Source organism: Melanotaenia boesemani, chromosome 16, assembly GCF_017639745.1.
Source record: "Melanotaenia boesemani isolate fMelBoe1 chromosome 16, fMelBoe1.pri, whole genome shotgun sequence".
Classification (NCBI taxonomy): domain Eukaryota; kingdom Metazoa; phylum Chordata; class Actinopteri; order Atheriniformes; family Melanotaeniidae; genus Melanotaenia; species Melanotaenia boesemani.
Window position 1 is genome coordinate 13310337 of NC_055697.1, and position 27606 is coordinate 13337942.

Sequence of the window (27606 nt, forward strand, 5' to 3'; positions counted from 1 at the left end):
ACTTCTACTCAAAGCATATTAGAGACTATTTTCATCCTAATACAATAACAATAATGTCTAATTAGATTTCTTCACATCTTTCTGAATCTGAGACTATTATTGATAAGGTTTGTAGCTTTGCCCTGCTTTTTGAAATATGTTAACAGGTATTTTTGAATCATAATTAATTTTCCATTCCAGTACATTTCTGTAGGATCACTTTTAAATATCTTTTTAATAATAATATTTTAGGTTCTCAATCTTTAAGGCCCCGCCTCCCAAAAGACCCTGTCTACTCTGATTGGTCAGGTCATTGAGCAAAAATGGCAGTGTTGGTTGCTGCTTTTGGTATTAAATTTGGTTACTACCAGGGTTTCTTATCACCTCTGTGCAAAAGCTTTAATTCTGACTGTAATAACTTCTGAAAATAAAGTGAGACATCCACAGTAATGATGTTTGTGTAGATTAGCAACATTTGGCCACTTGTAGAAATGGCACATTTTGTTTTTTATATAAGTGACTAATTAACTTTACCACATCTTCTTTACCAAAATGAATACATTATCAAGCATCAAGTGGCACATAATTCTACATATTTGGAGGAACTCACACAGGTAAAAATTAAAAATAAATGTTAACAGATCTACAATATTTCAAGTGATGTATCCCCTACAGTAACTGAATTTAGGTCTAATCCCATTTAAACCTTCCTAACATAATTTATGGATAAATAAATACAAATAAAATATTAATAAAAATGTATTAATAATTAAACAAATTACAATTGATTTGGGAGATACAGCAATTCTTTAGACGTCAGGAAAGCATGTATGTTTTATATATTTCAGTCTGATTACAGGCAGTGCTAGCCTTGTGGTTACAGAGGGGGACTTTGGTCTGGAGAACTTGGGTTAAAGTCCCCAGGCTGGCAACCAAGGTAAACCACTGTGGGCCCCTGAGCAAGGCCCTTAACCCCCAACTGCTCCCCGGGCGCTGGAATCTGGCAGCCCACTGCTCCTAGCAACTAGATGGGTTAAATGCAGAAAAAAAATTTCCCAGCTGGGATTAATAAAAGTAGAATAAATTAAATTATAAATTAAATAAAAAAATTATCTGTGCGAGTCAAAAAAATAGGGGAACAGTATTAGATGATGAAACAGTGTTAGCCAACTACTTACTCTTTATTAAACGTGTGCTAAAACTAGACACAAAGCAGGCATGTCATGGTGGTGTCATTAAACTACTAATCAGGTGCTTAAAGCTGGTCAGGAGTAGGAGAAAAATGTCCTGTGTGAACTTTGGCCTTGGCAACGTTCCAAATATTTTACATCATAAAACAACTTAAAAAAACAAAAAAATCTTAATAATAAGCTTTACTTTTGTTTCTCCGAGATATTTCAGATTTGACTTTTTAAAGTTTAGAGGTTTTCACAGGACAGTGAAACTACAAATGATGATGCTGTACAGAAAGGTGAGCACAACTGCACATTCATTTATCTAATAGTATATAAATGACTCAGAAAAAGCCATGAAATGAAATGCACCCATTTCAGTTTATATAAATAAAAAACCATAATCAATGAAAAAACACAGAGAATACATGATTACATGGTGAACAGCAGCTGTAAACAGCATCTATCGTTGTTGTTGCATATCTTGCATGCTTAAATGTCCTCACCAGCCCTGGCACCGAGATGCTGTGCAATGTAGACAAGGATGCCATCAGGTGATAACGGCTGGAACTGCAGCTGCACAACAATCCTGTGTCTGACGCTCATGGGTGGGAATGACATCCATGAAGACTGGTTAGCGCTGAAGAATGGATCACTAATGGCCACAGCTGAACAGGAAAAACAATGTAGCAGTTGAATAATTGAATAGTGAGGATTGTGTCTTCTTGGATAAATAAACCTATTCAGAGATACAGTTAGGGCTGACAGGTTCAAGCAATGCAACCTTTTTCGCAGTGGAGTCCTGCTGTCCCCAGAGGGCACAGGCAGGTATATCCAGTCGGTAGAGGGATGCAGGTGGAGCCGTGAGCACAGCGAGGAGGAGGGATGTGCTCTACATCACACACAGACACGGTCTCAGTACAGAGCGCTCCCTTCCATCCAAATGGGCACTGGCAACTGCAGATGGGAAAAGTCAAACAGTGTAAAGCTTGCAAATGCAATCATGCATTTTTTGCTATAGTTGAACTAAGTAGCTGATGGATGTCTTGTCACAACTTTTGGCAAAATGCACAAGTCACATAGGTATGTTAAACTAATCAATCCAAACTTTTCACTTACTACACAGATGAGCCAGAGTCCACACAATTCCCTCCATTCCTGCAGTGCACATGAACACAGGGGTCGACTCCACATTGACCCACACTGCGCCCGAAGGCTGGGTGACCCAGGGGCTGCCCCAGTGCTTGAAACTTTCGATCACTTTTAGTCCGAAACTGTACATCAAAAATACACCCTAGGGAAGAACAAACACTGATGTCGATGGGAAATATTTTACTTCTCTGATACAGACTTCATTGTAGATTGAAAGTAGTCAAATACAAACTTAAAGGAGACCTTGTTTTTCCATCTCTCACAATGTGCATAATGCTTGAAATGAATGTAGCTAATGGTTGTTTAAAGCGACACGTGACACCACAGAACTTTAAAAACTTAAATCCACCAGTCTGAATCAAATGCTAACTCTTGAATTTGATGAAATTAAAAACTCTGCAGTCTCTATAGTTCCCAACCAAGATGCTTAAGTTTTTAAATCCAAGTCCTCCCTCCATCTGTTATCCACCATCTCCCTCATCATATTTGCTTTCTGCTATCATAATTCAATTTTATCAAGACAATATTTGCTTTGGCCTGCACTTCCAGAGCACCGGGCCTTCTATAAATATAAGGCCTGAACACAACCTCTTGCAGTCATCTGCACATGCAGACTCCCTTCTCTCCGCTGCATTAGTCATTGGCATAAACAGGATGCAGGGGAAATGTCAAGCTCATTCATGAATATTCATGGCATGATGTTGTCTGCTTGGCAGACTCAAGTGATGGTTGTGCTGCAAACACAGACTGTCAAAAAGCAGATTCACAAGGAATATTAGAAAAGATGGTTCATTTTGATCTAAATATGTGTGTCCACATCAAACCATGCAGGAGAACCAAAAAAACTCAAGGAGCTAATTTAGCAATTATAGAAGAAAAAAAGTAGTTTTTTTCTACCATTTTCTTGTTGCAATCTTCAAAAAAACATGAATGGGGCTCTTAAGGAAAATTACCCTCAAGATGTTTTAGTAAATCAGACTAGTTTTATCAGCAAGATGAATAAACACAAACTTCTCCATTTCTGGTTATTTGATCAACAGCATCAATTGAGCAAGTGATTTTTTTTTTTTTTTTGCCCTGTAGTCACACAGCTTCCCTTTCCACCTTTCCACAGGGGAGTGTGGATCTGTTGATAGCTGGGACTGAAGTGTATTATCAGTGTGTTCACTGCCAGTCATCTTGATTAGAGCTCGAGGAAGGTCACACAGATCTGATTAGACGCTCATGAGTTCTCATTACAGGCTGAGTAGAAAGGTTATGGTTCCACCAGTGTGGCCCTGCTCAGGTAGTCCTTACCAGAACAGGTGACTGTGACAGTCTGATACAGCAAACTAATGCTTTAGTGTGACTGATTTGATTTTTGAAGGTTTATTTGGTGAGCCGAAAAATGAATTCTTGATAAATAAGCAAACACACAAATCACTCTAGTACTTATGAATAAAAAGCTTTTGTTCACCTCAAATGGATCTGCCATGACATTTTATAATAACAAGCTTCATTGCTGTGGTGCACAGACTGCCGAATATGGTTATGATAATATTCATAGCTGTTGTCATCATTACAGTTATGACATTTTTTTCCCCTCACAGCTTCGCACATTAGCAGGCACAATGAATGCACTCCAAAATCCATTGCTACATGAGGTCACCTGGGAGAAAGCATAAATGATGTTGATGATGACAAAGATTATTTGGATAGCACTCTTGTTCGAGAGACTTATCAGCGGTGGAATGAATTTACACACAACACACTGTATAGGGTGTGAGGCAATTACAGAGTGCAGATACAATCAACCTCAAAGCCTGTAACTCCCTTTTCATTACACACTTTCCCCTTTGCTTGCAAAAAAAAAAACAAACAAACAAAAAAAAAAAAAACAACAACACAGGGATCCTGGGAGGAACTCCAAGCCCCAGCGCTCTTCCTGCAGATTGCAGTGTTTGGCTGTAATAAAGCCATAGCAGCCTTACCCTGAAAGCCATGACGGAACCTGGAGCCAAGTGGCAGTAGTTCAGGGGTGTACTCATTATATCCACCTACAAAAAGCTGGTTGAAAACATTGAGGCCCACCAGAGGTCCAGGAGAAAATCCTGTTCTGTTACGTTGGCCGTCAACCTGAGGAAGACATAGTAAAATGTCAATATTCAAGCCTGAATCTTACATCTGTAGGCGTCAGAGTGGGAGCACAATTTATTTAACAACCTGCCAAAGCTGAGAAAATGCACGACCTTGAAGTTATCACAGTTTTTCCGTCTGTGCACACTTATTACTCAGAGTAGTTAATATTCTTACATGCTTTTGCCTCTAAACAGACTTCTCTAGGCACTAAAGACACCAGGGATATCGACCCTTGTCCTATCATGATCGCACTGCCTGACTTTTTCTTTTTTTTAAATCCACACTCAGATGATGGAAACATCCTGTTCTACCTGTCAGCTGGACTAAAACAATATCTTGGTACAAGAAACCTGATGTATTCCAAGAAAACTCACAACTCACATGTCACTATATACCAGTCTTTCCTATCAACAGTATGATAGATACATTTATAATTTATTGAGTTTATTTGCAGAGTATATACTAACTTTGTACATTCTAAAGTCAAGTGACAAAGGAAAGAAAAGTTGAATGAGTGGGTGGAAAGAGTTGGTCTATTATTCAACCTTTAAAATACTTCATCTGTGTATGCAGTTTTATATCTATTTGCAGTCTGATACTGCTTTAAAGTTAGCTGTACTTGTCCTTAATCCAAAAAATGACAAAGATGAGTCTCATTCAATCTAAAATAAAATATCTGAAATGAATTGATGTTGAGCATCAGGCAGTGGTACTTTATCATATCTTTAGAGCGGAGCGTAACCAGAGAGTTCGGGTTTCATCTGAGACTGTTTCATGCCAGAGGTTTTCAGAAGGCTGAAAACAAGCAATCATTCAGTCCTCGCAAGAAAAAGGCTGAAAGTAGAAAAAAAATATTCTGTTTCAAACACTTTTGTCTAAAAGACATGTATCTTTGTAGTTTGAGGAGGTTATAACTGGGCCTGTGGGCAGTTGGTTTTCTTACCCAGATTTAATACTTAATCCTTGCACGCTTCAATCTTACTTTTATTTTTTTGTGAGGACACCGGGAAGTAGATACCTCCTACTTAAATTCCTGGTGACCTTAATGCATCCAGCCTGTCAGTAGTTTCCCTCCACAACTCTGAAACAGACCTTTCTGTGACCAGATGCCCCTCAACCTTTGAGTGAGGAATAACCAAATAAATAAAATATAGCATTACAAAAACATAATGAAATGTAATAGGTAACATTAAAAAGAAAAGACAGAAACAGTGTAAATCACTTGGAAAAACATTTAATTAAAATTGATAAAAGCATAAATAAGTGTGAAAATATCCAAATACTTTTCTTTATTTTTCACATTTATTTATGTACTTATTTATCCTTATATTGATTCTTCCTAATATGTCCTTATTTATTGTCTTGTCTATTGATGACTAATGGTGGTTCTATATGCTGGCTGAGTTCACACTATCACCCGCCTGTTAGTCAGGACAGGGAATTTTTTGTAATTTAAAAATCTTTTAATCACCTTCAGCCATCCCATTTTCTTGGATCTTCCAAAGATGACACTGTGGATGTTGATGTGATAGTTGAGCCGATCGCTGACTATGGTTGCAACCCCAGAGCCCAGGTTGAATCTATGTACAACCCTCCCACTTCGTAGTCCCAAAACAAGGAAGTCATCACCATCGTTGCCTGGAAAAATGTATAGAAAATTATCAGTACAGCAGACTCAACATATGCAATCATATGTTGTGCTAAACACCCTTTGATGTGTTCTCATTCTGTACTACCTTCATAATGAATTTATTTTATAGATAAAGAACTTTGCCTTTGTGCTTGTTTTATTCTGTGTAACTTGATCACAGTCACTGAATTATCAACACAGCTACATTCCTTGATAGTGGTGGTCAAAAATGTGACTTTTTTTAAAGCAATTATCCTGTGAATTGTTCATATTTCATCTATTCTTAGACTGTCTTTGTACCATCTGTACAGTGCTGCTCACTCTCCTGACAAGTGTTTCATTATCCACATTGCTCTTGTTTTGTTTTGCCTCCACCTTGATGAACTACACTCTCAAGAGAAAACAAGTGCAGAGAGATCTATGAGATCCTGCATTTTATTTTTTTTTTTCTCCTCCTTTTGATGAAATATGCAGCTGACAATAGCACAGCAGTTACCTGCTTCTTAATCTGGCCTCATTGAAAAGAAATCCTAATTTAACATGATAGAAGCTGACAGTTTCACTGTGTACACCTTAACCTCAAAGTCTGGTTAATACAATGAATGTCAATACTTTCAGGATGCTTGGCTTATATGCTGTATATTATGTTATTATTTTAACTTGACAGTATGGGTTATTTCAAATTGCTCTGCAGGCATCAGGATAGAGCTCACCTTGTCCTTTCTGTCCAGCAAACAGCACCAGGTTGTCTTTGACAGCAGATGAATTATTTGTGAGAGTGAACTTCAGCTTGAACTCATAAAAGAAACTGAGGCTGGGGATGGAGGAATAAGCCGCAAAGGATGTGTAACCAAACTCATCGCTTCCGCTGAATCTGGCACGAGTTATATTGATGGCTGCAAAAATAAACACATAAACAACACAATTATAGATCTTATATGTACAGAGCAGCTGCTGTTGGCTCTACTGTGTCTGTGAGGTAATCTTGTATTAACCAGGAGGTCTGATTCTTTGTCTGCCTCCCAGCTCACCAAAAGATGGCACTATTGCCACACATTTCCTGGGCTTGGTGAAATACATGTGTTTTCTTTTCTGACACTATTAGATGATGACCTGTTTTCAAATACTACCACCTCCTCACTCCTATTCTATTTTCATCAGTAACTGTTTAGGAGAGATTCTGGCAAACAGGCTTCACTTCATATGCAATGTTCACAAGTGTAGCACAATAATTCCAATGATATTCAATTACAATCTTAAGTTTGCTTATTCCGAACGCATGGTTGATTCAATAATGCTCCCGCTTCAATTCCATCTTAAGCATACCCATCGACTTGATTTTACACTAAGGACTCAGTGTTAATTTGCCCATGCTCATTCAAAATTACATGCTGCCATGTTTTCCCCCTCTCCACAGCAGATAGAACTGAAACAACACTGTTCTTCTTCATCCAGAAGCTCCTTGCATATTCTCCTGCAGCCCCAGGCAGTGGCTAAGAGGGGATCAGAGTACCCTTTTTTGCAACTGCCCTCAGCTCTATTTGGCTGATCAATTATTAATATTGCAGAAAATGATTCTCTTATTGTCTGTAAGAGATGTATTTGCTTATTGCCTCAGTGACTGACCCCAGCATTTCGGCTACATCTTTTTTGTGCCATGTTTGAATCTTATACATGATGATTTCTATGTCTTGTTGTTAAGTTATGTGCATGCGCTTCTCTGATTTAGACCAGATACGCAGCTTACAAGCTTTCAGCCAACTGAACAAATCTAATCAAAATTTTCATGTTTGTTATCATATCATTTGATCAGAATTATTAACAAAATCTGATTTATTTTCAAATTTAGCCTTTTATGTTGCTGCACGACTTTGGAAAAGTAATTATTTTTTTCAATTTAAAAGTAATTAACAAGTCATGAATTTTGTTGATGTAGACAACCAAGAAAACTGCTTGTCTTTTGTAAAAGTTAACATAGCTCATCTGTATGACAAATAAAGATGAGTGTTCCATGACTTTTCAGAAGAAGAAACTAGAATTAATCAGCACCTCTTTCTAGAGAAACAGAATAATTAACAGATTAGGTATGCCGTATCAAAATCTGCATTTTGTTTGATTTTCCATGTGCTGTGATGAAATCAGTGTCCTCCTCTGTAGATGTTTCAAAGGACAATGGACATTCTGATAACCTGATAATTATAGGAAACTAGAAAAAGGTTAAATTAGTTCTCATTTGGGAGTGAATGTGCTAAACAAGATTCAGCATTCACTACCACAGCAGCTTAAACTGACTCCAAAATGTAGAGTGTGGTGATATCTGACTATTCACTGACTAAATATTTGGCTGCCATTGGCGATGACACAGTCACAGAAGTCTTCCTACATTTGGTGCATAGTACATGTTTTTTGTCAATGCAGAATATCAGTGGCTAGTATGCAGTTTTGTGCTCCAAAGCTCATGTTAGCAAACTCTCTAAATACTGTTGAGAAATGAGGAAGGAAACTAGTGCTTATAGGGAGACGTCCCTGGTCTGCCTCCATGAAATGCATCCATCTACGGATTGTTACACCATACCGTGTCAGATAATATTATATATCATTTCCACTTTGCTGTGTATTTGTGTAATATGGTGCAAACCAACAGGAGCTGCAGAAGAAAAACAGAGTGACATGCAGCACTGGCTTGTGAAATGAATTCTGACATAAAACTGCATGTACACGGTGTGCATCTTTGCTGCTGCAGAGAAGCTGTGAAAACAGCATTTCTCCTGAGTTTGATCCAAATATCGTATATGGAACAACGTGTTTCAATCTCAATACAATGAAAGGTTAATAAAAAAAAACAGTCTAAATCAATACTAAATTTAAGAGCTCATGCTGAATAATGCTGCCCAATGTTTAAACACAAACAATGGAGCCCTTGTTAATTAATTGTTTGAAAGGCAGAAGCTTAGGCACCCCTGAGCAGAGCATATATTTTGTTCATCTATGAAGTAAAAGAAGTAAAGCACTGCAGCAAAAATAAATGCTTATACAAGCTATTCCTTGAATGTTAACACACTGTAATTATACTTCATTTCATTAACATATCTCATAAAAATGTTAGGTCGAAACTGACTTGCAGACTTTGTGGTAGACATGTGAAGAATTCATAACTGTCTTATGGCAACCCCAGAGCTGATAAATTTTCTGACTTTTCAAACCTTGTGGTAACATTTAGCAACCATGGATTCCTCCAAGCAACTGATGGGGCATCTAAAAACTAAACTAATTGATGACTACAAGGCATAGGAAGGCCGTAAAAAGATATCAAACTGCTTCCAGCTACAAATCTCACTGTCTGAAATGGTTGTTAGGGAAAACTGAAAGTCAAAAGATCTGGAAGAGTCAAAAGAAGAACCAAACTTCTGCTTGCCCGACGGACAAAGCAAGACTTTCCATATACCCATGATACATTTACAGAAATGTTTAGATGATATATTGTAGCGTTGATGCAAAAACAAGGTCGTCACCTGAAAGAAAAATCTATCAAAAGTTACTGAAATGTTGCAGAAGTTTATTTGAATTACCCTAAATCTCAGCTGACTCTGATTAAAGCCAAACTGAAAATATGCTTACTGACACAACAAGATAATTACCCAAAGCAGTACTTAAAATCCTCCATGAAATGCATTAAGGAAGACAGGCTGAAACAATTTTTAATGTCCCCTGACTTGTGCTACACTAAAAATCTGTGGAAAGACTTTTAAACATAATGTGCATGCAAGGTCTAAAAATATTTCAAATCTTGAAATGAGCGGCAAGATGAAAGACTTATCTAAAGAAAAGAAAAGAAATAAAAGTCTGTGACAAACTCATAAAATCAACAAGATAATCTGGTAAAACAAAACAAAACAGAATTAAAAATACAGTAAAATAGACTGTATTGCATAACTGTTTGTCTATGATTGGTTGTTTTTATTGTGTGACTGGGTTAAAGCTTGCAGTAGCTTTTCTTGTTTCTTGCACTCACTTAGTTCATTTGAAATTAAAATCACACTCCAGTGTGAGCCAATTGCTATGTAATTTCTAAACAAAACTTATATCTGTCATAAACATGAGGACATGATGTGAGGAAAATCAGGAAATTCAACTGCACTGCATCTTTCAAATGCAGTATTTTGTTTTCAGTATTCTTTCTCAGTTAATTCTAAGCATGACTGTTCAACTGGGGCTATGACCAATTGTGTACAAAGGTAGAGATCATTAATAATTCTGAGGGAATACGTTTTTAATACTCATTAACGTTTCATGAACTGAACTCTCAAGGCATTTCAGCATCAATTCCTCGTCTTCTCTCTCTTCCATTTCCTGCTTGTTCACAGCTTGCCTTATCTATAGAGTGCACATGGGAACCAAGAACTGAAAATATTACATTTAGAAAAAAAACATATAGCTGTTTCATGTGTCCTGGTAGACAAACGACTTAAGCTTTTTTCTCAAACATGGAGAGAGAGAGAGAAAGAAAAAAAGAGAACCAGGATGCCTTGCAATTACTGTTACTATTTCTTAAGGTGCTGCATGAGAAATACTAGAACAACAACAAAAAAAGCCCCAGGAGGCAAGGGAGTGATCAGCTTTGACTCTGATCTAATCTGATGTTTTCAGGATTAAAATTCAAATGTCAGCTATGTACTTAAAGTAAAACTGGAAGGTTAGCTTTCTCTGTTTGGCACACAGGTGCTGGGACCCTGACGGGGGCTGTGGCATGGCTGAGCGACTTATATGCCAAGCACCCTGCTGCTACAACAGTCAGTTCAGTCATGCAAAACCTTGTGTTCTGAGAGCCACGACCTGTGAAGCCCCTTTCTTTATGACACTGCTGTTCATAAAGTAAGCACCTTAAAAAGCAAATAAAATATCACAGAATTAAACGTTACAATTTGCTAATTTTTAGTTCATTGTAAACACAATATTAGAGCAATTTTGATCAAGAGAAATACATCACAACCTTTTACTAACATTCAACACCCATGCAGCAGGTGTTACATTTGCTGCCAGGGCTCTCACACATTTACCTTTTCACAGTTCCATACGCCAGTTTCTTTACATCTCAGAATTTTTCAAACCACATTTGAGTTTATCTGAGCCACACATTATGACTATATACGCTATTATGCTGCCAAAGGAAATCACAAGATTTTCTGAACAGATCTCCTTGTGGATGACTGGTCACAAAATCATCATAATTTGTATGTATTTATGATTCAGAACACTTTCTTACATGAAAAGTGGAGGCTTCATAGCAAAATAGTTTATCTTCTGTTTTTCTCCTTTCATTAGAGCGGAGTTAATATTGAAGAGAAGAAATGAACTAATTTCTGTATGGGGCTAAAACCGTGATAGATAATACTGGTGCTGAAAATAAAATTTGAAACAGAAACCTTGGTATTGAATCACACGCCAGTATGCAATACCATTTTTTCAGTACTTGTGATTAAATACCAATATTTTTCTTTAAGTTCAAGTTTATTTTTTTCAAAGCCAAAATTTATTTTCAGCACCAATATGAGCTTTAATTGTTTTAGCCATTTATTTGTCTAATAGTTAGACCATGTTCATATAAAATATCTTCTGTTAAGCTCAATATTTGCCTATTTGTGATGGCACATGCTATTCAAAGATACTGCTGGATGGTCGGCCAATTTGGGTTTATTTGTCAGACTTTTCACTGTTCCAGAAAAATGCAGGGCAGTTTAATTTGCCAGAGGTGGCTCTGCATTGATGTGCACATTCATTAAAATCTAATTAGTTTTAGAAATTCTGCACTTTATATTTTAAACAGGATAGGAACAATTTATAGGGAAACATAATCATTCCTCCATACTCTTACCCTTCTTTTTTTTCTAAACTCATCCAGACAGGGACATGACTAAAAATCTAATCTGTACTTTTCTGAAATGTGTGCTAACCCTGATGTAAGCATTTATTTCTTAAGGATACTTAAAGAAATCACTTTGTCAGGCAAACAAAACACTAAAAATCACCAAAGGCAGTAGTTCTCCTTCTTGTGGGGGAAATAAATATCCATAAATATACAAAATTCCATGTTCAGCCATCCAAAAACTTCATTTGTATTAGTACAGCTCCAGTCACTATGTGGGTTTTTGTTTCCACAGTCTAGCAGGAACAGAAAGCTATCATCTCCCTGCAAGTCTATGCAATTCTACTGAAAATGACTGAGTAAAGACAGGTGGAAGAGAGTGAGCTGTATTTACAAAGATGGTAAAAGTGCAGCAGAAGCTTCACATGTAAAGAAAGAAAAATCAGACTCTTAAATTACAATTATTAGGAAATAAGATCTTATTAACTTAAAATAGCCTTTTAGAATATTCAGCAAAGCAGCAATGAGTTTGATCATCTGACTCCACTGCTGGAGGAAGACGTTTCTGCCTTTTCAGCAGAATTTAGCTTCTTTCATTAATCCCTTTATTCAACTGCATACTCTGATTTTTCCAACTGCTCAAGGCTTTCATCTACAGAGTGTTTGCAGATCATTCTCTTCATATATCTGCTCAGTCTATACCACATTGTTCTGTGTGGAGCAATTCTATGCATCACTTACGCTGGTCGCAAAGCAGACCCTGTCTCCCATAAGGGCAAAGACAAACAGCCTCCAATGGTGACTTTGGGATGCACGTGGCTCCATGACTGCAGGGGTTGCGCTCACAGGCGCTCAGCTGGCACAGCCGGCCGGTGTAGAGCGGGGGGCACTCGCAGAACCAGTCATCAGCATCACTAAATGTGCAGAGAGACATCGTTATGCATGCCATGCTTGTACAATGGCTTACAGAACACACAGAGAGAGCAGGGTAGGATAAAACAAACCACCCTGAAATGCAGGAATCAAAAAGATGCAGAGAATAAAGCGCATCCAGCCTGATGGAATACAAGTGATATATGAGCTCTGCTGAAACACAATTTGAGTGACTGAACAGATAGTGGTGGAGAAAAATGTGAATCCTGTTATGACTTTATTCATCTTAGTAGCTGTAGCAGAGACATGTTGTTTCACATGTCTTTTGGTAGATAAAGATAAACATCCAGAAATATAACAGCAGAAAGCAGATTATTAGCAGCACATCCAAAAACACTGAGCAAGATTTCTGTCTTATGTCTGCAGTTATTGTCTTGTGCACTTCCTCGCTTGGTAAGAAAAGAGGGGTGATGTAACATGCAAAGTGACATCCAGACAGGAACTTTATAAAATGCTTTTAAGACATACACTATGCTGAAAGGTATAATATAAGATAGGGGAAGCATTGGTGGGGTTTCAAACCTATAAATTAATAATGTGTTTTGAGCAGCAGCACTGCAGGATGTATTTTGCTCCCTAAGAAAATGGCTTCTACAAAATGAAATATTTACATTCTGCTATCAAAGTTGTGCATTGTTTGATGTGACTTTACTGAAACACATAGTGATGTTGTGTAAAGCAGGAAGATCCAGTGTGATCATCATGAAAATTTTGCTTTATTTTGAGCCATTTCAGAGCCCAGGTGGACACTTGTCAACCAGCTGTGAGGATTATTTTTCAAGCAACAGTATATAAAAATAAATAAATAAATAAATAAATAAATAAAAATGTAGGAACTAAACAGAGCAGGCTCTGCTTATTTTTATTTTTTTCTGTCTCTGACAACCTGCAAGAGGAAGTTGTATTGATTTGGTGCCTAAACCGTTGCTATTGTGTCCCCTGTGTTGTTGCTTAGTGCTTTTGTGTACATAGAGGTGACAAATAAACTATACAGGTTTTCCACCAGGAAATCAGGTTACAAAACAGTCAAAATACTGTATATAATTTACTTGAAGTGTGATGCGCTTTGTCCATTTTTATGCTTTCACAGGGGTCAACATTCAGTAGAAAAAGTGGATTCAGAAAGTTGACATGGTGTTAAAATTGTGTTAAATATCCCCCACCAGTTACAGTAAAAAGTCTTTAAGATACAACCAATTTTATTCCAAAGGTATTTTTATAAATGTGGATTAATTTACAACATAAATAGTGTATGTAAGGAATTTATAATGCATCTTGTTTGGAAATACTGAATTATCTACTAGAGTACATTTAAACTGGCCTGGATATTTTTCATCAACTTGGTTTTGTGACTTAGTTAAGGATTTAAGATTTGTTTTTAATTGTAATTTTTTACCTGGTTGGAAATCACAAAAATACATGACAAATGTCTATATCAGAGTTGCTAAGGACACATTAAAATATTTTGTTAAATTTTTTATGAAAATTGCTTATCGTGATTATTTACATTGTAATAAAGGGAAAAGCCCTTGTATTTGTCATCACAAACGTTAAACAATTTATCTGAAGGGTAGAAAGTTCAATAGTAGTTCAATAAGGAAGATATTTCCTCTCACATTTGCCCTCATTATCTGGTGTTTGGCCTTTTTCTCCAGCTATGTCTTGTCACTTCTGCTTTGTCACATTTATTTTCCCACGCTGTCAAACTCAATTCCTTCTTACATTCTGACGTCACAACTCTGGTTCGTGATCTTTTCGCCTGCTACTTCTTGAGTCAACCAGTCTGTGCCATGGCCTTTAAAACTGTCTTCTGTCTTTCCCCTCCAGGCTGAGTTTTGTGCAAGCCACCCCCTCTCCACCCCCATATTTTGTTGATACCAGAGGGGCCACAAAAGAAGTATTTGCCACCTTCTATCTCTGCTCATCCACCAACATCTAGACTCTGAGGGGTTGTCCTGTCCTGTCCCATTCCTTCATGCATGTCACTGTTCAAACATGATGAAGCTTCAGAGTGTAGACGCCAAATGAATTTAATTCAAATTCAACTTTTGTACATCTGTAAATTTTACAACAGCTTTTCAACTGATCGCTCTTTAACAAGCTTTCTGCATATGTCTATTAGGATTTTGGACCACTCCTCAGCTGTCATCCTTTTTGTATCTTTGAGGTTGGAAAGGTTACTTGCTGTCACTCTCTTCTTCAGATGCCTTCACAGTTTTCCTTGGTTTGTCAAAGTAAAGGGCATCAACAGAGAAGAGGTCTACATTAAAATTCTGGGAGAAAACTTCAGGCAGATCTGTAGAAAATTTGGTTCTGAGCAGGACAGATCCTCCCGTAAGGACAAAGATCAAAAATTGCAAAATCAAGAACAATATTAACATTTCATCACCCCACCAGAGTCTGGATCCAAATCTTATCTAGAGGTGGGAAAACTGAAGACAATAATGGTAGTCAGGAAACATACAACTTACATAACAACTGAGCAGGTTCAACATACCCAAAGTATCTATCAGGCTTAACAAACCCCAACATTTGAGACTGTGCTAGGCTGTTCTATATACTGTATTTACCAGAAAACAGACTACAATCGTCAATGAACAAAACAATAAATGTCACCGCTGGATTTTAAACAGATAACCAGACGATTAGCTCTTCCTGAAAGAGGATAGTCAGGACACTAAATTATGGGTTTGAATATGGGAGGTTATGTTTTCTCCCCCAACTGTGGACAGTGATGTTTCCCAGAACACCCCTCTGCATTCTTGCCCTATGTTCTCACAAAAATGGTATCTGCAATTATAATATGTGTTTAAAATGCTGAAAAAGCTGTTTTATATTCTTATAGAAAAGAGCTAATGTTAATCTCTTGAATCAGACCTTTTTTGATATGACTTATGAAGTTCTGAGATTCAATAAAGATCAGATCAGAAAATTGGATGTTTCTTCCCTAATCTTTTGTTGCAGTCTATTGATGAGACCTGGTGAAGATTTGCAGCTTAGATATAGGAAAAGACAAACATTTTACTTTGCTATTAATCTCCTTTTATGTTGATGTGTCCAAACAATGTTTAATCAGTTTAGTTGATATTTTTATTCAGAGCATACTTTCCTTTTCATCATACTTTGCTTTATAAAACTTAGATTTATAATCACTTATTTATGTTGTTCATTATTTCATCCATTTGAATAACTGATTGTTTCTATACATGTATCACTGCTAATGATTTTAACATATAACTTACTGACATGTTGACAAATCTTATAGTTTGTATAATAGTAAATACATAAATCATATTATTGTAACTGGTTATTGTCTGTGGTTTCCTTGTGTGGTCCTAAGATCAATCCAAAACTAGAACTCTGAGTGGCGTAAAGACTGATTTATTTAATAACATAAGCTATATAAAATTTCCCTTTATTGGTGGTGCCCCAAATTCAGTATTTTGATGTGTTAACGTCAAATGAAATGAAAGGTACCTAAAGTTAAGAGGACAGAGAGGAATCAGTTGTGTGTGAAATTTTGGCCTTCTCATGAAAGAAATATCTTTGCCTCTTCATTAAGGAAGTTTAATTCTCAGAAGCTTTAAAGAAAGAGTAAAGCAACATAGTAAACATGTTTAAGCATGGCTAAGGGAAGGAAACATTAAGACTGCTTACTGACTCGAGTATGAGTAAAGATATATCTCTCTGAAAGGTACAGAATGGAGGAGAAAACATTAATAAATAAATATATAAATAAAACATACTTTAGTTTTAATTGGCCTAATCAAAAACTTGATGTGTGGGGTGACAAAAGGTTATTTTAATTTGCTTGAGGCCATCACTTTGATTACAAGATTGTGGTATCACAGTTGTAGTTTGCAGACTAATTTGAATATGGTAATCACAAATGCATGAAGCTGGTACCCACCATGTCTCACGCCACTCAAATCTGCTCCGCCACAGCACACAAGATGGATACATTATTGAAGAAGATATACATTTTTAATCTAATAAGTACCAGATACAATGATGAATAATTGACTGGTTAGCTTATGATACTCCTGTCAGCTGGAACAATATGCTTTGCAGCCACATGCATTTCTCAGATTTCATTCTTGTAAGTTATTTACAGAGCATTTCCTTTCAAGTGCATGTTGGTATGCAAATAGACCTCTACAGTAAGGCACTGATGAAGCTTTACTGCCATGAAGTCTTCAGTTCTTCGGATGAAAGCATTTAGCCCACTTCATCCTTTGTGAGAATAAAAAGGACCACTGGGTGTAGCAGATATTATTTATAGAGAAGAACTGCTTTGGTACTGAAATACCATTTGCTTTCCAGGACTGTAAAGAGCCAATTGGACACAGATATACAAAAGACACAACAATTTTTGTCTGTGACTTGACTGTGTTGGACAACAATTCTTGTTGCTTAGGGGTGTTGATGGTATGATGGGAGGAGGTGGGTCATGTAAAAGATAATTAGATGTTCTCTCAACTATTTGTAATTTGAATTTTATTATGAGAAAAGGGATGATGTGGAATTTACATATGGCATTCACCTGACAAAGTCAGAAGGCTGTTCGATATTTCTCTGACCTCTTTTAGGCAGCCTTGCAAACATTTGCTTAGTAGTGAAGAAGGGAGATGTCTGTTCAGTCTCCATCACAGAGTCTTTTGAAACATACTGCCATAGAAACACACACAAAGATGATGCTTGAAATAAAATCCTCTATAGAAAGGAGGAGTAAAGCATGAAGGAACTTTCTCAAGGGATCAGTCAACACTTCTACAGTTCTACGTAAACACACTGCCCTCTGCAGAAAGCGTGGCATTTTCTGTAATAGTTTATAAAGTGCTTTTAAGCCACACTTTTCAAACATGATAATGTATTTATTTAATATTTACTTCACATATCCAAACACCTGACACAGACTGGAAATAAAATAATAATAAAAAAAAACAACAACTGAAAAACCTTTTATTCAACTGAGTGCACTGAAGTCATGACTCAGAAATCAAGTTGCTACTTTGAATACACATTTCTGAACATATCTGTATGTTCTGTTTACAGTTTTTATTATAAAGCAGCTAGTTTTTAGAGGATGTGGTGGTGTGAGGACCTTGTGTGACGGACATAATGCTCACTACACTGCACTGACATCCTGCCTGAGAAAGTCTGTGCATTTAGAGCAACACCTTGTCAGTGCAATGTAACACAGTAAGTGGCAAACTGAGTGTGGATCTATATTTCAAATGATATGTGAGTAAAGTTGCATCAATCTCCAATGGTTTACACTGACAAACAGCAGGCCAGATAAGCAGCAACACCAGGGTTTATATTTAACATGCCTATCAGAGATGCTGGTCAGAGATTTAAACACAATGTGAACAGAGAGCGATAAACCTGTATGTCAGATATGTCCAGACCACACTGGCATGACACAGGAGAAGTAGTGTCAAAATAGTGAGGAACAAAAAGTGTCTGAAAGAAGGAAAATAATTATATTTCCATCCATCCATCCATTTTCTTCCGCTTATCCGGAGTCGGGTTGGGGGGGAGCTGCCTAAGCAGGGAAACCCAGATTTCCCTCTCCACGGCCACATTCACCAGCTCATCCGAAGGGATCCCGAGGCGTTCCCAGGCCAGCCAAGAGATGTAGTCTGTCCAGCGTGTCCTGGGTCTGCCCTGGGGCCTCCTTCTGGTGGGACGTGCCCGGAACACCTCACCAGGGAGGCGTCCAGGAGGCATCCTAACCAGATGCCCGAGCCACCTCATCTGGCTCCTCTCGATGTGGAGGAGAAGCGGCTCTACTCTGAGCCCCTCCCGGATCACCGAGCTTCTCACCCTATCTCTAAGGGACAGCCCGGCCACCCTGCGGAGGAAACTCATTTCGGCCGCTTGTATTCGAGATCTCGTTCTTTCGGTCATTACCCACAGCTCATGACCATAGGTGAGGGTAGGAACGTAGATCGACCGGTAAATCGAGAGCTTTGCCTTTTGGCTCAGCTCTCTCTTCACCAAGACAGACCGATGCAGAGCCCGCATCACTGCGGACGCCGCACCGATCCGCCTGTCGATCTCCCGCTCCATCCTTCCCTCACTCGTGAACAAGACCCCGAGATATGTAAACTCCTCCACTTGGGGCAGGACCCCATCGCAGACCCGGAGCAAGCACTCCACCCTTTTCCAGCTGAGGACCATGGTCTCGAACTTGGAGGTGCTGATTCTCATCCCAGCCGCTTCACACTCCGCTGCGAATCGCTCCAGTGAGAGCTGAAGATCTCGTCCCGATGAAGCCAACAGAACCACGTCATCCGCAAAGAGCAGAGACCCAATCCTGAGGCCACCGAACCGGATCCCCTCCACACCTCGGCTGCGCCTAGAAATTCTGTCCATAAAAGTTATGAACAGAATCGGTGACAGACGACAGCCTTGGCGGAGTCCAACCCGCACTGGAAACGATTCTGATTTATTGCCTGCAATGCGGACCAAGCTCTGACACCAGTCAAACAGGGACAGGACAGCTCTTACAAGCGAGTCCGGCACTCCATACTCCCAGAGCACCCCCCACAGGAGTCCCCGGGGAACACGGTCAAATGCCTTCTCCAAATCCACAAAACACATGTAGATTGGTTGGGCAAACTCCCATGCCCCCTCAAAGACCCCAAAGAGGGTGTAGAGCTGGTCCACTGTTCCACGACCGGGACGAAAACCACACTGCTCCTCCTCAATCCGAGGTTCGACTATCCAACGGACCCTCCTCTGCAGCACCCCTGAATAGACCTTACCGGGGAGGCTGAGGAGTGTGATCCCCCTGTAGTTGGAGCACACCCTCCGGTCCCCCAGTCTGCCAGTCCAGGGGGACTGTCCCCGATGTCCATGCGATGCTGCAGAGGCGTGTCAACCAAGACAGCCCTACAGCATCCAGAGCCTTAAGGAACTCCGGGGGGACCTCATCCACCCCCGGGGCCTTGCCACCAAGGAGATTTTTAACCACCTCAGCGACCTCAGCCCCAGAGATAGGCGAACCAGCACCAGCTACCCCAGACTCTGCTTCCTCATCAGAAGATGTGTTGGTGGGATTGAGGAGGTCTTCGAAGTATTCCCTCCACCTCCTCACAACGTCTCGAGTCGAGGTCAGCAGCCCCCCATCCCCACTGTACACAGTGTTGACGGAGCACTGCTTTCCCCTCCTGAGCCGCTGGATGGTGGACCAGAATCTCCTCGAAGCCGTCCGGAAGTCATTCTCCATGGCCTCTCCAAACTCCTTCCACGCCCGAGCTTTTGCCTTAGCGACCGCCCAAGCCGCACTCCGCTTAGCCCACCAATACCCATCAGCTGCCTCTGGAGTCCCACAGGCCAAAAAGGCCCGATAGGACTCCTTCTTCAGCTTGACGGCATCCCTTACTGCGGGTGTCCATCAACGAGTTCGGGGGTTACCACCACGACAGGCACCGACAACCTTACGGCCACAGTTGCGGCTGGCCGCCTCGACAATAGAGGCACGGAACACAGCCCATTCAGACTCAATGTCCCCCGCCTCACCCGGGACATGGTTGAAGCTCTGCCGGAGATGGGAGATGAAACTCTTTCTGTCAGGGGACTCTGCCAGACGTTCCCAGTAGACCCTCACAACACGCTTGGGCCTGCCAGGCCTGACCGGCATCCTCCCCCACCATCTGAGCCAACTCATCACCAGGTGGTGATCAGTTGACAGCTCCGTCCCTCTCTTCACCCGAGTGTCCAGGACATGCGGCCGCAAGTCCCACGACACGACTACAAAGTCGATCATCGAACTGCGGCCTAGAGTGTCCTGGTGCCAAGTGCACATGTGGACACTCTTATGCCTGAACAAGGTGTTCGTTATGGACAATCCATGACGAGCACAGAAGTCCAACAACAAAACACCATTCGGATTCAGATCAGGGGGGCCGTTTCTCCCAATCACGCCCCTCCAGGTCTTGTTGTCATTGCCCACGTGAGCATTGAAGTCCCCCAGCAGAACGAGGGAGTCCCCAGATGGAGTGCTCTCCAACACCCCCCCCCCCCAGGACTCCAAAACGGGTGGGTACTCTGAACTGCTATTTGGTGCATAGGCACAAACAACAGTCAGGACCCGTCCCCCCACCCGAAGGTGGAGGGAGGCTACCCTTTCGTCCACTGGGGTAAACCCCAACATACAGGCGCCAAGTTGGGGGGCAATGAGCAGGCCTACACCTGCTCGGAGCCTCTCATGTGGAGCAACTCCAGAATGGAAGAGGGTCCAGCCCCTCTCGGGGGCAGTTGTTACAGAGCCCAAGCCATGCGTTGAGGTGAGTCCAACTATATCTAGCCGGAACCGCTCAACCTCGCGCACCAGCTCAGGCTCCTTCCCCGCCAGAGAGGTGACATTCCACGTCCCTAGGGCTAGCTTTTGCAGCTGAGGATCAGACCGCCAGGGTCCCCACCTCTGGCAGCCGCCCAGCTCACAATGCACCCTACCCCTATGGCCCCTCCCGTAGGTAGTGAGCCCACGGGAGGAGAGGCCCATGTCTCCCTTTCGGGCTGAGCCCGACAGGGCCCCATGGGCAAAGGCCCAGCCACCAGGCGCTTGCCTCTGTGCCCCACCTCCAGGCCTGGCTCCAGAGGGGGGCCCCGGTGACCCACGTCCGGGAAGGGAAACCTTGGTCCTTGTTTTTTCATCATCATAAGGGTTGTGTGAGCCGCGCTTCGTCTGGTCCCTCCCCTAGACACCTGTTTGCCATGGGTGACCCTACCAGGGGCATGCGCCCCCGACAACATAGCTGCTGGGATCGTCAGGACACACAAACTCTTCCACCACGATAAGGTGGCGGCTCATGGAGGAAAGCAACTGCTTTGTGCACTTGTGCTGCAGTTCATGCTGTACAACAAGAAGCCCGTCTCCATGTGCCACACAGCCTCTATGACTCTGAAGAATTTCATCTCCTTTGCTGTATTCAACTAAAACAACAAACAAGCCTTCATCAGGGTGCTGGTAATTCTGGCTTTGCGGTCTGCTCCACCTTGTTACAGTGCAGAGGTGGAGCTTTGTGACGATCCATGGACATTAAATGGCTGTCTTTTTTTTTTAACCCCATGACTGTATATGAACACTGTTTCCCTGTGCATGCTTACTGATCGTGTACAACTGTGTACATGCATTTCAGCTCTGTATTAAATAATCAGAAGGGCTAAAGCCACAGAAAGCCAAAAAAAAAAAAAAAAAAAAAAATTATATTTAAGTAAAATAAATAGTGCGTTTACTCAGTGAGGTGTTTGCTGAATGAATAAAATTGCCATAACATTTCTTTTACCACAAAAACCACCTGCAGATGATGTCCGGTACTTTTGTCTACACTGCAGGCTGTATGAATGAATGAAGCAGCCACCGAGAATAGTAAGTGGTAGCAATGTTTAACATTAAATGCAATAGATGGGTGTTTTGCTTACAAATATTACTGGGTAAATGCACTCAGTGAGTAAAGCTGTCATTGACAGTCACAGGATAGTAATAAACTTTCATAAAAATACATTTTCATTGTTTGGAATCTGTTGGAGACGGGTGTCAGGATAGTGTAAGGAGCTTGCCATTTCTTAGCATGTTCGATTAAATACTCTTTTATTGTCACTATACAAAGTATAGTAAGATTTTAAAAAGTCTGTGATGACAGATTTATCGATATAAACAGCACAATCTAGGCTAATAAAGTAATCAGTTCAAGACACTGTGTCTGACTAATCTAGCTGTCACAGTGAGTAATTGCAAACCTGTTACACATCATTAAGTGTCACTGAGTGTTTTACAATGAAAAATCTACGTGCAGGTGAAATCGTAGATGTACATAATTATGCTCTCTGTATTTTTAAGAGATAAATGTGTTGATCGAATGTACAATCAGCATAAAATGTGTCACGTAAACACTGAAGTTTATCTGATGGGCCTCGATCAGAATGAAATTTTAAATCTGACGGAGCATTTAAACCTTTCAATGATTTGATCATCAGATCTCTTTATCCAGCAAGTACAAGCTCAAGTTTATTTAATATGTTTAGCACATTTACAACAACCACATTTGCCCAAAGTGCGGAACAATAAAACATCAGATCAGATTGATTTCAGTCAGACAGAAGAAATATTTCTCCATCTAAAATGTAGTTATTGGTTCTATATGTAAATGCAGTCCAAACAAGATCCACAAAGAAAACAAATAATATATTTAGGCTTAAATTTTTAAAAGATTCCTCAACATAAGTACAGAAAATGAACTTAAAGTACAGGATGGATATCAGCTGTATCTATCTAGGAGAACTAAAGATGGCAGTTAACCCCCCATAGATCTGCCCCTGAATGAGCAAAACCAAGAATTTACTGCCTTTGGGGCTAAAGGGACCTTAGTTGATTTGTTTACTGGTCTGGATCCACAATCAAAAATATGCTCTGGACAAAAGTTTGTTTGTGATCCCCTTGGAGGATCTCTTTTTCAACAATTTTCCTTTAGTCTTTTTAGGTTATTAGGAAAGATAATGGCTTCTCTGGTTAGGAGCTTAGATGCACATGCACCTCTTTGGTAACTTTACAGTGCAAGCCTTAACAAGATCTTTGTCCTCAAGTTGTAATAATGTTGTCAATGTTGCTAATTTCATTCTTTCCAATCAGTAAATTTCATGTGTGTACCGTTTGACAATGAAGGTGCATCGTACTGTACAATACTGGTGGTCCAGCTAAAAATGAACTGTGCAAATATTAAGGCCCAAATAGAAGTATTTTTAAGGTCTTGACTAGCTTGACTGACATGCCTGGGAGTCAGTGAGAATGACTGACAGGCCACTTGTGGGAAGCAGATCAGGATTTTTTTTTTATTTGGTCACCCACACTGCATGCGCATTCTGTTGATTCATGTTATTTTGTCATTATTTGTTAGTTGAGGAATCAAATAATATCCACAGTTTTGTGGGAGTAGTTTTTAGCTTGTATGAATTACAGTTTTAGCATTAAGTGGTACTGTATGTGTACACAAACACAGCTGGTGTGTTCTCCAGAGGGATTGAACAGGGAGGGAAAGGGCAGCCAATTAGCATTCCAGTTAATATAATTAAAGTGAATTATGGATGCGCTGTGCTAACTCCCTGGTGTTAGCTAACAAATTAGCAAACCAGTCCGAATTAGCTAACAACTTAGCGCTCATCCCTCTTGTTACTGTTCTTGCGTACTGGCCTAAATAAATGCAGTGTATCTATCGATTTTCCGCTTCAAAATTACATTTATTTTTTGCTTTCGTATGAACAGAGTCTTTTTTTTTACATCATGCCTGATTTTTTAAAATTTTATTACAGGGAAACATTCATTTCTGCAGAGAGCTAAAGGCAAGATATCGTTACAGATCTAAGTGATTTTCGAGTATACAGCTTTGTCACTTACCATCACAAACTTATTACTATTATTATAAAATCAAAAAAAAAATCTGAATATCACAACTGAATGGCACTGTACAATGATGTTATGTATAGCATATAGTATTTTTTTTAAATAAATAAGTTTAATTGTCTGTTTTTATGTCCACTAAGTACATTTTTCCATTCCTTTTTAAAAAAGTGCTTGACAAATAAATTATATCTGTCGTAATTATTATTATACATTTCATGGATTAGTGTTTTTCTAAACATCAAAGTTAGTGTTTAGTTTTGTCTAGAAAAGTCAGAAACAAGGGCTTTCAGAATAAATTAATTAAAAATACATAAATTAATAAATAAAATCACTTATTTAAATCAGCAGCCTACAAGTCCAAACCATTTACAATATAATTTTTTCTTTTTTTTTTTTATATGGACCATAAAATGTGGGGAAATTGAAAGGGAGATTACTATTAAGGTGGTTGTCAATTGTAAGTTGTCAGTTGTTAATTGTTAAGGTCATTGTCATTGGCCCAATTTTTGCACTCATCCTTGTAGGATTTTGGGAAAGTTTTCCATAAATTAAAAAGAATGAAACTTCTCAATGCAGCTGGTTTACAAGCACAGCTCAACATACAGAAGGATGTAAAACCCAGATTTGTGTAGCCAGCCAGTCTTAGTTACTGTACACTGTTCTGTCAGACTTTTAAACTGACAAGAATGACTTTCTCTCACTTTTACCTTACTTTGTTTCTTATTTTTGAGCAAATTATCTGTGGCAGCCACAGCTCTTGGCTGTTTGGTCTCTGCTTAATTTCTGCGGTTAAGCTGTTATTTCTTCTGCATCTGCCACATATTAATTGAGCTTTCAGTTCCTAAAGGTCAAACTGAGCTAACAAACAATTTCTACTGTTCAATGAGTCTGAGAGACTCACTATAAACAGGCTTCCAAACACACTGACTACCCTTGCAACATATATACCACTTCACAAACAATAAGATGTTATGAACACACATTATTGAGTCCTCATAGCCTTGCAAATCCAAAGCCTCATTCAGCTGATTCTTTTGTGCCACTAAGATGTGCTCCTGTCACACACACTTTAATGCGCTACATAACTGTACTCAGTGGTATGATCCTTATATATTATAAAAATAGCCATTGTAGATAAGTCCATCTCGCTTATAGTATATCGCTGTAAGCCTCAGTGAAGCATCAAATCTTCCCACAGCAGAATAATCTTAAACAAATGCACAATTTTACATGCTGTAACCTGCTGCTTGTTAACGTCCACAAATAATTCTTTTATCATTTTTATGACCCATTAATAAGATTTACATCTTCACTAATATGCTCAAGTGTGAGTGCCAAAAGTAGGGAGGTAGGGAGGTTGTGCAGTCTATCACTTTTTCCAAATGAATAAATGTAGTTAAATGTGAGAGAAATAAAGAAATACCACTGAACTAGAAGTGCTGTTTCTAAAATGTTCAAAATTAGCAGGGCTAACCTGACCTGAAAGTGCAAAAAACAAACAAAAAAAAAATCTACAAAAAAACAGCAGTCATTAGGCAAAACTGTCTTTGCTCATTGTGGAGCCCACTGTTCATTAAGTCCTGAATTTTTATTTCTTTTTTCTTTCCGGTATTCACTTAAAAATGATTCACTAGTTCATTTAACAAGTTTGGCTTTGATAAATCAAAGCATCACTGAAATATAGCCTCATTTCCTGCTTGGCAGCTTCATCACTAAATTCAATTTGAACTTAGCTTGATCCAAGAAGAAATTTAGCAGCTTATTTCTTAAAATCATTCTTGTGGTTCAAAGGTTATGTTCATAATTACATCTACAAATTTGCCTCGTTGGTGGGACCATAGTGCTTGAGGTGCAGGCATAAAGCTTAATGCATAAAAATGTTAAGGCTTTCCCCTGATAGTGTGAGAAATTGAAAGCACTCAGTTCTATGGCTGCTAGAAGGTTTAATTGGAAGAAAGAAGATGAAAAAATAAAATGAGTGAGGTTCACTTTTGGCCAACAAAAACACCACCCTGTTAAAAAACCTCTTGGAAATAGACAACGTAAAATCTACTTTAGTTGTATTTCATACAATTTTACTTGAATAGCGGTGCTTAGTCAGAAAATTTCTTCATCATCAAAATAATAAGAAAAAAAAATAACTATCAATTTTCTTTATTTCTTATTTTTGTATGATTTGAGTTAGAAGTAATTTGCTGTGGTTTTAACGATAGTGAAAACATTGCTCTCAAAGTTACACATGCATACGCACACACACAATGAGACATTTTTTAAACAAACAGTTCTCTAGATGTATAAAAAATGAATGAAAATATTAATCCATATGGCCATTTAAAAAGAAAAGTTGTTTAGAATGCCTTTATCCTCCACAAACACAAGTACAGTACACTCTGTAATGAGAAGGTTTCCTCAGGAGACATCCTCCAAGGACTGCAGTTGCAAACATGATAGTCTTTGCTTGTTGTGCAGCAAAATAATTGTGTCCTGGACCTTGAGTCAGTTTATATGTCCTTTAAAATAAGCAAAAATAAAACTGGTAACAATAAAATTCACTTTATCGAAAGTAACAATAAATGGTAATAAATAATTGAATAAATAAATACTATCAATATAAATTTTGCTCTGAGTGTAAATATATATTTTTATAATGTATTTTTTATAATGTAGTCTATTTTTATGATTGTTGCTTACAGCTTACAGTACTTAGCTGCTCCACAATACTCTTACATAACATTTTACATTTTATTTGCTTTTTCTCCACAAAAAAGCAAAGCTTATACAATAAGTTGTGACATCCCGCGGAAAACATATACATCAATCATAAAATTTAAAAAAACATACATTTTTTATACATATTACAAAATTTCACATTATAAAATAGACCTATTCAAATTGTAGTCAAAATAAAAATGAATTGCATCTTGCTAGTTGTTCATGGTCTCAATCTGATGTTCACATGTCCCAAACACAGACATACTGCAGGGTGCTGCCACCTGCTTCAACATTTCCTCTGCTTGCTCAGACAGAGGCACAAGGGGATGCCATTAGCATTAGCAACCCAGCAAGAAACTCACAGCAAGGGGGCAGAGGATCCAGGTGCAAGTCACTTCACTCTGCACCATACTGATCATAAGTACATCTGGATGAGGATTACATGGGAAGGATTGTACAGCTGTGTACATTTTTAATCACCTAATCCAGAGATGATATCATCTGGCATTTAATAACTGTTTGTACAGGTGTTCACATTTTCCTCTGATATATGCTCTTTTGCTTTTTTTATTTATTTATTTTTTATATTTCTTGTTGCACAGTCATCATGTCTGCTTGCACAGTTCTGTCAAACAAT

General features: G+C 39.1%; 1 protein-coding gene across 1 annotated transcript in view; it reads right to left on the bottom strand.

The window, feature by feature from the left end:
- eys (eyes shut homolog) overlaps positions 1 to 27606 on the bottom strand; it is a 191395-nt gene that overhangs the window by 1601 nt on the left and 162188 nt on the right. The window contains exons 44-50 of the mRNA XM_042010299.1: positions 12656 to 12828; positions 6765 to 6947; positions 5893 to 6059; positions 4274 to 4418; positions 2271 to 2445; positions 1936 to 2108; positions 1658 to 1819 (exon numbers count right to left, since the gene is read on the bottom strand). Of these exons, the coding sequence (XP_041866233.1) occupies positions 1658 to 1819; positions 1936 to 2108; positions 2271 to 2445; positions 4274 to 4418; positions 5893 to 6059; positions 6765 to 6947; positions 12656 to 12828 (1178 nt within the window). The remainder of the gene's footprint in view (positions 1 to 1657; positions 1820 to 1935; positions 2109 to 2270; positions 2446 to 4273; positions 4419 to 5892; positions 6060 to 6764; positions 6948 to 12655; positions 12829 to 27606) is intronic.